The sequence below is a fragment of the Dipodomys merriami genome, unplaced genomic scaffold (genome assembly GCF_024711535.1).
Source record: "Dipodomys merriami isolate MVZ:Mamm:240054 unplaced genomic scaffold, mDipMer1.0.p SCAF_69, whole genome shotgun sequence".
Classification (NCBI taxonomy): Eukaryota; Metazoa; Chordata; class Mammalia; order Rodentia; family Heteromyidae; genus Dipodomys; species Dipodomys merriami.
The window spans coordinates 4,407,245-4,422,384 of NW_027206279.1; the positions used below are offsets into that span (position 1 = coordinate 4,407,245).

Sequence of the window (15,140 nt, forward strand, 5' to 3'; positions counted from 1 at the left end):
TCTCAGAAAACCAGAAGCGGCGCTGTGGCTCAAGTGGTAGAGCGCTAGCCTTGGGCTGAAGAGCTGAGGGACAGCACCCAGACCCAGAGTTCAAGCCCCAAGACCAGAAAAAAATAAATTGAACACACCGCCAGCCTGGGCTTGCTAGCTTTGCTTAGGGTTTTCTCCGCGACACCCTATGGTGTTGGTTTGCGTCTTCCCTCACTTGCACATGGAGAATGGAGGCCAAGTTGTCCTCACAAAATGCCCCTGTTTTCCTTCCTCCCTTTGTAACTCGTGGACAATGGCCCGGTGGGTGTTTGTAATGGACTTTGGATATTATGAAAACACCCCGTACCGAAGGCTGGTTGGGGGGGGGAGGGAGGAAGGGGGGGCTGGGCACTCACCACATCCACCTGTGGTCTCCGCCCCCTCTTGCAGGTACCATGTTTCGCAAGAAGAAGAAGAAACGCCCAGAGATCTCAGCCCCACAGAACTTCCAGCACCGTGTCCACACCTCCTTCGACCCCAAAGAGGGCAAGTTTGTGGGCCTCCCCCCACAATGGCAGAACATTCTGGACACGCTGCGGCGGCCCAAGCCTGTGGTGGACCCTTCACGCATCACGCGGGTCCAGCTGCAGCCCATGAAGGTGAGGAGCCTCTCCCCGCTCAGGCAAAGAACCCCTTGGTGTCGGGCATTGGTGTCCCTCCAGTGTTCCCTGCTAGTTCGTCTCGTTCCCCAGGGATTCCTCCTGAACATAGCAGCAGGGATGCCACATTTACTCACAAGATACTAAGTGCCCACTTAAATCTGAATCTTATAAAACAATGAATAATCTTTTAAAGATGACAATGACGATGATGATGATGTGCCGGTACGAGGTCCCGATCTCAAAGCCTGAGCGCTGTCCCTGAGGTTTTTCACGCAAGGCTAGCGCTCCTACCACAGGAGCCACAGCTCCACTTCTGGCTCCCTGCTGATTAATTCGAGAGGAGAGTCTCGTGGACTTTCCTGTCCGGGCTGGCTTTGAACCGTGATCCTCAGATCTTAGCCTATTCAGGAGCTAGGATTACAGGCGTGAGCCTCGGGGGCATCGGGCAACAATGACTAGTCTTTATTATATCCCATGCAATATCTGCACCAGGGCATCCGGGTACTCTTCTGTCCTCACACACATCTACAGAAAGGAGGTGCACGCCGGCCACCCAGACACAGTTTACCCTGTCTTGTCTCTTCCTCCACAGACGGTGGTGCGGGGCAGCTCCGTGCCCGTGGACGGCTACATCTCAGGGCTGCTCAACGACATCCAGAAGTTATCCGTCACCAGCTCCAACACCCTGCGTGGCCGCAGCCCCGCCAGCCGGCGGCGGGCACAGTCACTGGGGCTGCTGGGCGACGAGCACTGGGCCGCTGACCCAGACATGTACCTCCAGAGCCCGCAGTCCGAGCGCACCGACCCCCATGGCCTCTACCTCAGCTGCAACGGGGGCGCACCCGCGGAGGCCCGGCAGGCAGCCTGGCCCGCGCCCCAGAGCCCGCAGGGCCCGCCCAGCCGGCTGGCAGCCAAGGCGCACTCCCTGGGCCCCACCGAGTTCCAGGGCTCTGCGCAGCGCTGCCTGCAGACTTCCCCCACGGCCGCGGGGAGGCGCGGGGCGAAGGCCGCCAAGCCTGGCCCCGAGGAGGCCCGGCCGCAGTCCTGCCTGGTAGGCTCGGGTGCCAGCAGGCCGGGCGGGGAGGGCAGCCACAGCCCCAAGGCCCAGGACAGCAGCCTCAAGCACAGGCTGTTCCGGAGTATGTTCCTGTCCACGCCTGCGGCCGCCCCTCCCAACAACAAGCCAGGCCCCCCACCACACAGCAAGGTAGGTGAGGCTGAGGCGGCCGGGGTGGGGCTGGGGGGCAATCTAGCACTTCCTAGATGCCCTCAGGCAATGGTGAAACCATTGAAACACACACGTGCACACATATGCATTTCCCATGCACACACGCACATCCATGTGTATGCATACCTTCACATACCTGCACACATGCACATGCACGCACACATGCATACTCATTGCATGGACATGCAATACACATGTGTGCATGTGCACACCCACACCTGAAGACACATACACATGCACACATATACACGCACACATGCCCATGCGCACAGACACACACATGCACACACACATCCCAGAACCACTGCCTTAAACAAGTTCCCACAGAGATGGGAGACATTAGTCTCCCCAGCAGCAAGGCCAGCCCCCGGCCAGCACCGGCACAAGCAAAGGCCCGGTGGCTGCAGCCGCAGTGCCGCCTGTGGTCACGGGCTTTGGTTAGAGAGCAGCGCGTGTGAGGGGCGGCAGAGGTGAGACTCGCTGCCGGGGGAGGCACGGCCAGCTGGAGAGCCAGCTGGGACTGCTCCTGCCTGAAGCTGGGAGTCACAGCTGCCTGCGGTCCCCTGCCCAAGGCTTTTCCCACCTGTGCCGGGAGCCTCTGCCCCAGCTTCTTGGTGCAGAAGGAAGGGCCCTGCCTCAACGTAGTCCCCCTGGGGTCTGTCCTTCCAGGTACCCAAGAAGAAACGTGCGGCTGAGGGCGCTTGGGAGCGTCTGGGGGTGGGGGGGAGCGTAGGGCTGCCAGTGGCCTCAGCTTCATTTCTAACTCTGTGCTCCCAGCTCCTCCCTTGGGTCTGGAGCTCTCCCTGACCCTGCTCTCCCTGGCCACCCCTGCCTCTGCAAGGCTTGCACAGCCTCACCCCTTCTCGTGTCCTTCTTTGTCTCCACAGCCCAATTCTGCTTTCCGACCGCCACAGAAAGACTCCCCACCGAGCATGGTGGCCAAGGCCCAGTCCTTGCCCTCAGACCAGCCCGCAGGCACTTTCAGTCCTCTGCCCACCTCGGACACCAGCAGCCCCCAGAAGTCCCTCCGCACAGCCCCAGCCGCCGGCCCCCTCCCAGGCCGGTCTTCCCCGGCAGGGTCCCCCCGCACCCGGCACGCCCAGATCAGCACCAGCAATCTGTACCTGCCCCAGGACCCCACGGTGGCCAAGGGCGGTCTGGCTGGTGAGGACGCGGGCATCGTGACGCACGAGCAGTTCAAGGCTGCACTCAGGATGGTGGTGGACCAAGGCGACCCTCGGCTGCTGCTGGACAGCTACGTGAAGATCGGGGAGGGCTCCACGGGCATCGTGTGCCTGGCCCGGGAGACGCACACCGGCCGCCAGGTGGCCGTGAAGATGATGGACCTCAGGAAGCAGCAGCGCAGGGAGCTGCTCTTTAATGAGGTAGGATGCCATGATGGACACAGATGGACATGGAGGTGGACACGATGGACACGGTGGGGAGGAGGGCAATTCGTGCTCAAACAGCAGGACCTCTCTGCAGGGGGGCAGCAGGTGGTCACATCCGGGGAACATAGTGAGACCAGGTGTCTGCAGCTGGGTCCCTAGCTCACGGGCACCATGCTGCTCTGCTGCCCCCAGGTGGTGATCATGCGTGACTACCAGCACCTCAACGTGGTGGAGATGTACAAGAGCTACCTGGTAGGTGAGGAGCTGTGGGTGCTGATGGAGTTCCTGCAGGGCGGGGCCCTCACCGACATCATCTCCCAAGTCCGGTGAGCAGCTGGCGTCTTGGGCTGAGGGGGGGGGGCACCTCACTGATCCCTCGGGTCATTTGAAGCCCCCTGTCTGTCTGGGGTAAGAGGCTCACTGGGTCTCGGGGCTGGGGAAGAGTAGGAAAGCTGTCCAGGCTACAGCCTGATCAGGCTGCTGAACGCATTGCCTGGGATCTGTGGGGCCCAAAGCCAATGACTCTCCATCATAGCCCTGATACCCTGCCAGAGCCGACTTGCTCCTCCATTGGGGACCCCTGCCTTCCCCTTCCCCCTGCCTTCCCCTACCCCTGCCTTCCCCTTTCCCCTGCCTTCCCCTACCCCTGCCTTCCCTGTCCAGGCTGAATGAGGAACAGATAGCCACTGTGTGTGAGGCTGTGCTGCAGGCCCTGGCTTATCTGCACGCCCAGGGTGTCATCCACCGGGACATCAAGAGTGACTCCATTCTGCTGACTCTGGATGGCAGGGTAGGCTCTCCCTATTCCTGGGCACGGCTGCTCCCCCCCCCCCCAACTCCTGGGCTCTCCAATCACTGTGCTTTCTTCTGGTCCTCCACCCACTGACTCCCCTTACCACTCCAGGTGAAGCTCTCAGATTTCGGATTCTGTGCTCAGATCAGCAAGGATGTCCCCAAGAGGAAGTCCCTGGTGGGGACCCCATACTGGATGGCTCCGGAAGTGATCTCCAGGTCTCTGTATGCCACTGAGGTAACCCTCCACCCACCCCCAGGTCCTCCAGAGCAGCTTGGGAGCGTGGAGCTCTTTTGCTCCTCCCTTCGGGAGCTGCACCAAGAGCCATGCTTCTCAGGGCCCCCCCTTAATCAATACTCACCCCCCACCCTGGGCAGCACCAGGGTTTGAACTCAGGCCTCACCCTTGCTAGGCAGATGCTAGCTGTACCCATGAGACAAACCTCTAGCCTATCCCCCCTCCTCCCCCTGGTTATTTTTAGACAAGGTCATTTTTTATTCCAGCCTGTGCCCGGACCAGGATTCTCTCGTGGCTGGGGTGACAAACACACCCCACTGCACCCAACGTCTTCCGTGAACATTTTTTTCCCCCAGGCTCACTCGGTCTGGCTCCTCCCATAGCTGGGCTGACACCTCCCGTCCAGCTACTGGCTAAAAAGAAAGCGATCTCCTGCGTATGGCCAGCCTATCCTTGAACCACCGTCCTCCTCACCTCAGCCTCCTAAGTAGCTAGAGCTACAGACCTGAGCACCGGCTTCCGGTGGGGCTGCCGTCTAGACCTGGCCGGCACACGGGTCTGCAGCAGCCCCTCATTCCAGGGACACAGTGGGGTGTCACCAGCAGCCCCGTCAGAGAGGGCGGACAGCGCTGCCACTGCTGGAACCCCTGGGAGATGTAGCCGAGCACCGGGCAGCCGCTGGGGGGCAGCGGGCTGGGGAGCGGCGGGCCGAGGACCCGTGCGCCCCCACCACCCAAGCCAGACTCCCGCCGCGGGCTCAGGGCTGTGCTCTTCCCGCAGGTGGACATCTGGTCTCTGGGCATCATGGTGATTGAGATGGTGGACGGAGAGCCCCCCTACTTCAGCGACTCGCCGGTGCAAGCCATGAAGAGGCTCCGGGACAGCCCCCCACCCAAGCTGAAGAGCTCCCACAAGGTCAGCTGTGCGCGAGCTGTGGCCCCCACAGACCCCATGTTTCCTGAGGTCGGGGGACCAGCACCTAGGTGTGCTGGTGGGCCCAGCATCACCCCTCCACTGCGGTCCCCACAAAACCCGTGTGTGCAGCCGTGTTTCCAGGCCCCCCCCCCGCAGCCCCCGCCAGTCCTGGGAAGCAGCACAAACCCCTCTGCTTCATCTGTCAGGCCCCAGCGCAGTGAATCCCCAGCCCAGCTCTCCACCCCCTCCTCACAGGTCCACCCCAGGCTGGCAGCTAGACCGACTGCTGGGAGCCACTGCCAATTAGTATGCCAGAGCGTAGCAGCACCCTGAGGGCTGGAGGCCTGTGCACAGCCCGACAGTCCAGGGCTGTGGGCTGGGCTGGCCCGCAGAGCACATCTTCCAAAACTAGAGGCCACAGAGGAGAGAGAGGAGACTGACAACTGGTTAACAGCCCAGAGAGGGTGGCCTTGTGCAGCAGCCCAGGACCCAGGCTCAGAATGAACCCAGATAAAGTCATGCCCCAGACACTAAGGCCTAGGGCAAGATGGCATTCTTCCTTCTCAGGGCCTACCTTTTTTTTTTTTTTTTTTGGTTGGTTGTGAGGCTTGAACTCTGGGCCTGGGTGCTGTCCCTCAGCTCTTCAGCTCAAGGCTAGCGCTCTACCACTTGAACCACAGCACTACTTCTGGCTTTTTCTGCTTATATGGTGCTGAGGAATCGAACCCAGGGCCTCATGCACACGAGGTAAGCGCTCTACCACTGAGCCACCTTCCCAGCCAGGGCCCACCTTTCTTTCTCTCTCTCTCTCTCTCTCTCTCTTTTTTTTGTCAGTCATGGGGCTTGAACTCTGGGCCTGGACACTGTCCCTCAGCTCTTCAGCTCAAGGCGAGCGCTCTACCACTTGAGCCACAGCACCACTTCCGGTTTTCTGGTGGTTAATTGGAGATAAGAGTCTCACAGACTTGGGGCTGGGAAGGTGGCTCAGTGGTAGAGCACTTGCCTTGCATGCTCGAGGCCCTGGGTTCGATTCCTCAGCACCACATAAGAAAAAAGCCAGAAGTGGCGCTGTGGCTCAAGTGGTAGAGTGCTAGCCTTGAGCTGAAGAGCTGAGGGACAGTGCCCAGGCCCAGAGTTCAGGCCCCACAACCGGAGCCAAAAAAAAAAAAAAAAAAGAGTCTCACAGACTTTCCTGCCCAGGCTGGCTTTGAACTGCGATCCTCAGATCTCAGCCCCCTGAGTAGCTAGGATTACAGGTGTGAGCCACCAGTGCCCGGCTCTTTTCTATTTTTCAAGCGCACCTCATCCTCTACCTTTTTATCTTCAAGAAAGATACACGGCAGCCTTGATAAACACACGTCCTCAGTACCTACTGTGCAGATGAGGAAATGGAGGTCCCCTAGAACCCCAAGACTGGGTCATGATGCAGAGCCTGAGGGCAGACAGCCCTGGGGTGCAGACAAGGGCCGTGGGCTCTGTGTGGAACCTCGCTCCCCAGAGCCCCGGGCACCCTAACTCCACTGCCTGACAGGCTTGCAGACCAGCCGCTGAGCCCGCCTCCCCACCCCCACGGCCCCTTCTCCACAGGTCTCCCCTGTGCTACGAGACTTCCTGGAGCGGATGCTGGTGCGGGACCCCCAAGAGAGAGCCACAGCCCAGGAGCTGCTGGACCACCCCTTCTTGCTGCAGACGGGGCTACCTGAGTGCCTGGTGCCCCTGATCCAGCTCTACCGCAAGCAGACCTCCGCCTGCTGAGCCCACAGTGGCGCGCACCGCGCCGCGACCTGTGTCCCTGGGCGGGGGGGCCCCTCCCCGGGCAGCCAGCCCGCTGACCGCACTGCCTGCCCGGGTCTCTCAGTATTCTCTCCAAAGATTGGCTGTGAACCCCCACCCTGCCCTCTTCCCACCGGGACAGGCCGGACCTGCCCCGCCAGGACCTCGCTCCCGTCCCGGTCCCCGGTGGAGAGAGGCTTCTCGAGGATGCCCTGTCCTTCACAGGGGCATTTCTAAGAAACCCGGAGAGCGCTGTGTGTGGCTGTCTACCAGGGTCCTGGGGCTCCAGGGCAGGGGCACCCCCCCCCCCGCTGCTTGTGGGTATTCACTGCTCAGCTCTGGCTTCAGACCTTGGGGTCTTAGAGGGAAGTTGTATTTGCCTAGATCATTCTCCTGGGCACAGCCCCCAGCCCTGTCTCTTCCCACACAGCCTGCGCAGAACTGTGAATTGCCTGGGCGTAGGCCAGGGAGGGGGAGGGGGAGGGGGAGGAAGAGTGGAGTTGGTGTTCAAAATAGTATCACTTTACAGGGTGGAGAGAACTCTGTGTGTGTGTGTGTGTGTGTGTGTGTGTGTAAGGGAGAAATGTTACCCCCATGGCTTGGGTGCCTCCAGTCAACCCCACAGCCAGATTCAAGATGGCTGCCCTGCACCCCTCCCCAGGCTTCTCGGGAGGCTCCCCCCCCCCCCCCGTCCCTTCCCTCCCCCCCCCCCCCCCCCCCCCGCCCCAGCCTGGCTCTCCACTCCTGAAGTCCATGTTTTCACCCAACCAGTGAAGGCGTCTGTCTGCGGGGCTCTCAAGGTTTCTGAGCTTGTTGTCGTGTCCTTGTCACCTGCGTGGTCAGCTCATCAGGGACCCACCTGTCCTCTACAGACACTGACCCAGGGCAGAAGGCAGGCTACCTCCCGGGGTCCCCCCATCTGAGGGAGCCCGCCCTGCCGCCCGCAAGACACCTGCCTTGGGTCTTCCTGGGCCCCCACTTTCCTGGCCCCGGTGAGGCAGGGAATGCCAGGGAGGAGCCCCGTGTCTGCGCCCCATCCGGATAAGATTTTTACATTTCTCTGCTCCCCTAGTGGCCTGCTTTAAGGCGAAGAACTTTTTTTTTTTTAAGGGTTGGAGTTTAAAAAAAAAAAAGCATCCTCCCCAGAACTTTTGTGAATTGTTTGCACTTGTGCCTGTTTTAAATTAAACTGAATGTTCAAAGCTCTGGGCTCTGCACTGCCTGTGGGGTGGGAGCTAGGCCCTCCTGCCCCCTCCCCCCCCCCCCCCACGGCTTGAGTCTGCACAGCAGCAGCCAGACTCCCTGGCAGACAAGGAGCACGGGAAGTGAGGGGCCCTCAAGGCTGAGGCCAAGATACCGGAAGGCACGACGCTCTGTGGTGACCACTTTCTGCACCAGCCTCCTGTCCCCTGCTTCTTTCTTATACTCTGGCCCTCAACTGTCCCATAGGAAGTGGCCTGGAACCGTCCCTGCCCACTTCTCCCAATGAAGGACTGTGTAGAGTTACGAGAGCTGATTAGCAGTGGGAAGCTGGGAAATCCAGGTTGTCCAATTCCATGCCTCCCCTCCTGACATCAGCACAGCGGGCGTGGAACTTCCTAGCCAGAAGCCTGGCAGACCCCCGTACCCCCCAGCCCTGCAGTCCCTGTTACTCACCCCAGGAGCCACCCAGGAAGGATGGGCAGGGAGACCGAGAGCCCCAAAGAGCAGCAAAGTCCAGGGAAAGCAAATGCCTCCTTCCATTCCAAGCATGAAAATGGGGACAAGACGGAGGAGCAGGGGGCAGACAAGGCAAAGAGAGGCCCAGTCTCGTGGTGGAATGATACCGGGTTTATTCACTACTCTTTGGAGTTCCGTTAGTCCTGCCTCTACAGTTGTCAGTCCAAAAAGGTTTGCACACATCCTTCACACACGAACCGCCGATGAGCTCCAGCAGCCTGGTGGCTCCTCACAATGACAAAGGCAACGATGGGAAAAGCAAAAATCCTTGGCAAAGTCTCTGCCCTGGGGAGATCCGGCAAGGGCCCCCAGCTGACAGTGAAGTTCAAGGGAGAATGGTGACAAGGCGGTTGTAGTCCATGGTAAGGTGTCAGTAAGGACAGACGGCAAAGGCAGTCAGACACACAACTCAGGAAACACCTGCGATTTTCAACCACCATACTTTGGGCAGTTCCACAGACAGGAACCATCTCAGTTGTTTACCCAACAATAATGAGGTGATCCTCTAGGTCACCCAGAAAACCACCAGGGAGATGACAACACCTCCCCGACCACAGATCCCTTTTAAGACAAAACTCATATTCTTTCACCATTAAAAACTTCATTGAAATTAAACACCGTTGAAAAGGGAATACACAAGCAAGCAAGGGATCTGAAAGAAAGCAGTTTACACTTGTGGTGCAGATTACTTCCCACTCCACCTTCCCACCTTCTCTGGCTGCTCAGGAGCTCTGGCATTGCTCACCCACCACTCAGACCGGGCACTGAGGAGCGGGCGAATGCTTTGGGAGGAGCTGGGGAAGGGGGAGGGGAGGACAAAACATTTCCAAAAGAAAGGGGGGGCAACCGTCACGGTACCTCATCATCCACAGGTGTCAGGGCTCAGAAACCCCGGAAGGGAAGAGCTAGGAGTCTGGGAAGCGAGCGTGAGCTCGGGGTGGACATTGCCACACCAGGGTGAGCTGCTTCTGTTCAGTGGCCCTCGTTTCGTTACTGTGGGGTGATTTCAAGTATCCGGATTTGAGCTCTTACATGGGGAAGAGGGTTCCACGGATAAAAGCGCGCGCAGGCAGCCCAAATCCGAATCCAACCCAAGTCTGGGCTCCGGGCCTGGGTGCGGCGCGCGGAGCCGCCACCAGGGGGCGCCGGGGACCCAGCCCGGGGCGCACGCGGGCGGCCTCGAGCGCGCGGGGCGCGCGCCGACACCGCTGGACCCCTCTGACCTCTCACGCCTCCGACTCCCGCCATCGCCCGAGAATTGGCCCCGGAATCAAAGCTGGGAAGCTGGGCCGGGCCCGCGTCCCCCGCGCGGCGGGGCAGACGCGGGGCGCGGGGGAGGGGGGACCTGGGCTCGACCCCCTCGCATCCACCCTCCGCCCGGCCTCCGCTCACGGCGGGGACCCCGGGCGCTCCCCCCGACCCCGGCTCTCTCCAGAGTTGCACGTCCCGTGAACCCGCGGTTCGCGTGGGCTCCCGCCGCCCGTCACCCCCAGCCCCCCCCGCGGAGCTGCTATTTCAGGAGACATTGTCAGGTCCGCCAGGCTCGGGGCCGGCCGCGGGGTTGGGCAGGAGCCACGATCGCGCGAGGCCCTCGCCGGCGCCGCCCGCCCGGGCCCCCCACGCGCGGCGGGGCCGGGGCCTCCCAGACGGAGCCCAGCGGCAGGGCCCCGCGGAGGGGGCCGGCCCGGGGACCCCGAAGGGCTTGGGGAGCCCGGGTCCCGCACCCTGCTTCTGCCTGGGGCAAGCTGGATTAAAGACCACCGGTGACCCCCCCATCCTTCCGAGCCCCCAAAGCAACCCCGTGTCCGCCTCCTCAGCCCTCCCTCCCACACGTGAGGGGGAGGAAGCCGTGGGTGGTTTCTCGAACTATCTATCTCAGCAGGGCTGGGGTGAGGGTAAATACAGAAAAAAAGGGGGTGCTGGGGAGGCCGGCTGGAGACGGGGCGTCGCCGGCCCGCCCGCCGGGACAGGTCGCGGGGCACACGGGGAGCTGGACGTGGAAGGCCAAAGAACACAGAACACGGGCTCCGCCCCCCCCCATCCCCGGTGGAGGTCGCTAATGGCTGGAGGGGGGGCAGCGCCAGGGGCCTGGCGGGAGCCGCGCGAGGGGCGGCCCGGCCCGGGCCCGTTTACCGCGGCGCCGGCAGCACCACGGCCTCGGCGCCCGCCGGCCAGGGCTTCGGGCCGGGCGCCGCGTGGGGCCCCGGCTCCGGGCCGGCCTCGGGCCCCGGAGCGTCCCCGACCAGGCTGGGGATGTCAGGGGCCGTGGACCGTCGGCGCAGCCCCAGGCGGCCGGAGCCGGGCGCGCCCTCGGGGTGGGGGCTGAGGCCGCCGGGCGCCTGCGCGAGGGCGAGGGGCGCCCCCTCCAGCACCTCCTGCGAGCGCCAGCGGCCGCCGCCCGCCGACTGAGGTGAGTTTGGCCGGGCCCGCAGGGCCCCCGCGCGGAGGCGCGCCGTCTCCTCTTCCGTCATGGCGCCGAGCGCCAGGCTCATGCTCCGGCCCAGCTCGGGCCGCTCGCCGCCCGGGGCCCGAGGCCGGCCCGCGCCCTTGGTGGTGGCCGCGCCGGCCTCGCCGCCGTGGCCGTGGCCGCCCGCCGCCCGCGCAAAGCGCGCCAGCAGCGGCCGCGGCAGGCGGCGGGGGCTGGGCCGTCGGCGCTCGGGGCTGGGCGCGGGCGCCGGGGCCGGGCGCTCGGGGGGGCTGTCGGAGTTGGAGCCCCGGGCCGCGGCCGCGGCGGCCGCCCGGCCCCACGGCCCGGTGAGGGCCTGCACGCAGGTCCCGTGGCCGCGGGAGGCGGCCAGCTGCAGCGCGGTGAGGCCGGCGCCGTTGGTGCGGTCCAGGCGCAGGCCGAGGCGGCGGAAGGAGCGCACGAGGAACTCGAGCACCGCGCCGTGGCCGCAGGCGGCCGCCCACATCACGGGGCTGTTGCCCGCCGCGTCGGCGGCCTCGGGGTCGCCGCTGAACTGCACGAGCAGCTGCACGGCGTCCAGGTGGCCGCGCTCGCACGCCAGGCTGAGCGCCGTGCGGCCGCGCTCGTCCCGCAGGTTCACGGCCGCGCCCTGCTCCAGCAGCAGCCGCACGAAGCGCGCGCGCAGCGCGGGGTCCGGCAGCCCCACGGCCACCATCAGCGGCGTGCGGCCCTGCTCCGCGCGGCAGTCGATGATGCTGCGGTCCAGCGCGTCCAGCACGAAGCGGGCCAGGTGCACCTTGCCGGCCTGCATGGCGTCCAGGAAGGTGCGCGTGCCCGCGCGGGGACACAGGTCCTTGGGCTTGAGCATGTCCCGGCCTCCGAGCGCGCCCGCGGGGCTCCGGCCGCCGCCGCCGCCGCCGCTCCCGCTCCCTCCGCGCGTCCTCCGCGGGCCGCCCCGCCGCTCCGGCTCCCGCGCCGCCCCGCGTCTCGCGTGCTCCCCGGGGCCGCTCCGGCTGCTGCTCCCCGTGCTCCCGGCCCGCCCTCCCCCAGACGACGGGCGCCCCGGCTCGGCCCCCTCGGCGCTGCGCGGCCAGCTCCCCGCGAGTCCGCGCCGCTCCCCGCTGAGACGGCGGCGCCCGCCGCGCGCGCCCGCCCGCCCGCCCGCAGCCCTGGCGGGGCGCCGCTCCCCGGCTGCCGGCGCCGCTCCTCCGCCCCCTCGCGGGGGCCGGGCCACGCCGGGGCGCCCGCCGCTTCCTGGCGGGGCCAGGCTGCGGCCGGCCGTCGGGATGACCGGTTTCAGCTTGGGGGGGGATCCCCGTGGCCGTGGGCGGGGGTTGGTGTGGACGGGCGGGCGGGGGGGGGGCCGCCCCGACGCCTCCCCTGCGCGCCCTCGCAGGCCACGAAGCCGGGGAGCGGCTCCTCCTCCGCGCTCCCCGGGGAAGGCGGCGGCGGGGCGCGGCGCGGCGCGGCGGGGGCCGCTCGCCGGGGCCCCGCGCGGGGCCGGGCCAACCCCGCCCCCCGCCGGCGCTCCCGCCCCCCGCCTCCGCCCGCGTCGGGGCCTGGGCCACGGCGGTGCTGCGCCCAGGGGATGGGGCAGAGCTGGGCCTCGCGCGGGCCCTCGCCATTCGCGACCCCACGGAGCCGCCTGGGCCACGCACGGCCCGCGCCTCCGCCCGGCGGGGAGGGCGCCTGGGCCCGGCCCGTGTCTGTCCCGAGTGGAAAGTCCATCTCCTGCCTCTCCCCTGCCTGCCTGCCGGCCGGGGAGGGGGAGACGCCGCAGCCTTGGCTGGGGGAGTGAGAGGGTTGGAGCGGGCATCTTGAAGTAAGGCTGAGACTTCATGGGCTGGGCATTGTGGCCTAGAGGGCGGGGAGGGGGGTGCAGAAAGTCTTCTGTTGGAGGAGAAGGAGGGGGTTCTGGACGTTGAGCCTGCCCCTCCAGGAGGAAGGAGAGCTGACTGCTAAGAAACAGGAGAGGATTCTGGAAGCCAAGGAGCCAAAGGCCGGGAAAAGAACACCTGTAGGGGACAGGGGTTGCAGGCTGGGGGTGGGGGGGGTGGGTCTTGTCCCATACAGGAGGAAATGGAGGGAAGAAGAAAGGTGTCTCGGCAGAGCACAGGATGGCTGAGGGGGGTCTGGGTGCAGATGGTGCTTGCTGGGGAGATTATAGGTCCAGGATCCCCCCTCCTCCGGGCAGCTCTGGACTCTGGGGTGCCCTGCTATGGAGCTGGGGCTCCTCAGGTGGGGAGCATGCACCTTCCCTTTGTCTTTTTGCCTTTTTGAGGGCTGCTGACATCAGTGATGGACACGCCACCAGGCCGGGTGGGAGGGGGGGATGCGCATGCTCATCTTCACGTGCAGGAGCAAAGCAGGAACCCAGGCCAGGGACCTCTGCCCTGTCCCTCCTCCTGAACCCTGTTCTCCACCATGCGTGGAGGAAGTGCAGGGGCCCCCTTCGAGGTCTCCCCCTAGCCCGGAGCTGGATCCCTTTGAAAATTTCCATCTGCTGCAGCTAGGCTACCCCCCTACCCCCGCCCCCCCCACCCAGCTGGCCGGGTGGCAGGCCCTGTCCCAGGCCCCGCAGCCTTTGCTCTGACTTCTTCCCTGCACTCACTGTGTTCCGAACAGAAAAGAAACAGCAAAGCTGAAAAAAAGCTGAGACTTTGCTGTGGAGCACAGAGGCACCAACAGCCGGAATTAGAAGCTGTCGCTTGGGGAGCTGAAGGCTGACGAGAGAGGGAGGGAAGGGGGCAGGCACACCGTGCTCACCTCCCACCTGCCCAGCCTCTCCCCCTGCAGCCCCCTGGCTGGCAAAAGGGCTTCCTCCCAGAGACGCCTCGGCCTCTGAGTCTGTCACTCTGTCTGTATGCCCCCCCCAGGTCCCCTTCTTTCCTTTTCAAGTGTCACCAGCCCCCTCACCCTGTCACGTTGCACACCAGCTCGGCAGGGCTGGGCCTGATGGCACGTGCTGGGAGATCCAGAGCTGCTTGGGGGTGCAGCGGGGGGGGGGGGGGTTGGAGTGAGTCAGCAAGGGGCCTGGGCAGGGGCAGGGACCCTTTCTCTGGTAGGAAAGACAAGGTAGGCCCGACGAATGGGAAGAGAGGCTGGCCGTGGTCCCACAGGTGCCCAGCAGAGGGGGGGGGGCGCAGGTGCCCAGCCCAGTGTCCCCAGGGGGATAGCAGCTCTTCCTCCGCATGTCCCCTGTGGCTGGGTTTCAGTTTGTCTCCAGAGCTCAGCGATGGCATTTGCCCAGGGGACAGATGGGCAGGGACATAGGTATCCAGGCGTGCCCCATGGGAAGAAGCTGCTGGAGCCCCCGGGGAGGAGGCCTGAGTGCGTGCTCCACCGCATTGCTGGGCTGCCCAGCACCGGCCCGGGACACAGACTCTGCCCAGCCTGGCAAGAGGCAAGCAGAAGGCACCTTTTGTGTGCCCTGAGTGTTCATCCACAACAACTGGCTGCTGTCCAGTGGGCTGCGTTGGCACTGGCCCCTGCCTGGCTCCAGCCCCAGCTCCGGCTCCCACCCCTCACCTGGCTGTGTTCCCCTAGGCTGAGACCCTCATTGTGGGGAGAGGAGAATACAGGGCCACAGACTGACCCGCTGGAGATTTTGAAGTCGGGATACCAGGATGGCTGATTGCAGCCAGGTTTTAGTCCTGTGAATGAGTGGCCCCCACCTCCCCCTGCAGCTGGGCCGGGCAGGGCCCCTGAGGTCAGGCGGGGGGGGGGGGGGAAGGGGGCAGGTGTCCTTGTTTGTTTTCCAAAGGCCCCAGGTGTTCTCAGCAGAGGGCATCTGCTGTGTCTAAGAAAACAACCTCTTCCTGGCACACACACACACACACACATACACACACACACACACCCCTCTGGCAGCATCAGTCCCCTTGGGACTTGGGCTGGTACTGGAGAAGCAGTGAGTGGCTGCTTATGGCCCCCCTTACAGCACAGCTATTGCCAAGGCCTTTGTGTCTGGCCCCTCTAGGGTATGTCTTTGGTGGCCCAGGTGACTTGAAGGTTTGGGGACCCTTTGTGGTAAGTGGGCCCGGGG

At 64.3% G+C, this 15,140-nt stretch overlaps 2 protein-coding genes across 8 annotated transcripts in view; one reads left to right on the forward strand and one right to left on the reverse strand.

Annotated features, from left to right (window-relative positions):
• Nucleotides 1-8,158, forward strand: part of Pak6 (p21 (RAC1) activated kinase 6) — a 28,479-nt gene extending 20,321 nt beyond the window's left edge. For all 7 annotated transcript variants that reach the window (XM_070005779.1, XM_070005778.1, XM_070005785.1 and 4 more), the window contains 8 exons: nt 421-629; nt 1,225-1,839; nt 2,748-3,245; nt 3,444-3,577; nt 3,915-4,041; nt 4,156-4,281; nt 5,062-5,196; nt 6,784-8,158. In XM_070005779.1, coding sequence (XP_069861880.1) covers nt 426-629; nt 1,225-1,839; nt 2,748-3,245; nt 3,444-3,577; nt 3,915-4,041; nt 4,156-4,281; nt 5,062-5,196; nt 6,784-6,951 — 2,007 coding nt within the window. In that variant the 5' untranslated portion in view covers nt 421-425 and the 3' untranslated portion in view covers nt 6,952-8,158. The remainder of the gene's footprint in view (nt 1-420; nt 630-1,224; nt 1,840-2,747; nt 3,246-3,443; nt 3,578-3,914; nt 4,042-4,155; nt 4,282-5,061; nt 5,197-6,783) is intronic.
• Nucleotides 8,159-10,447: 2,289 nt separating this feature from the next.
• Ankrd63 (ankyrin repeat domain 63) lies at nt 10,448-11,963 on the reverse strand. The gene has a single exon (XM_070005671.1). The coding sequence runs from the start codon at nt 11,961-11,963 to the stop codon at nt 10,818-10,820; it is 1,146 nt and encodes a 381-aa protein (XP_069861772.1). The 3' UTR covers nt 10,448-10,817.
• Nucleotides 11,964-15,140: the final 3,177 nt, after the last annotated feature.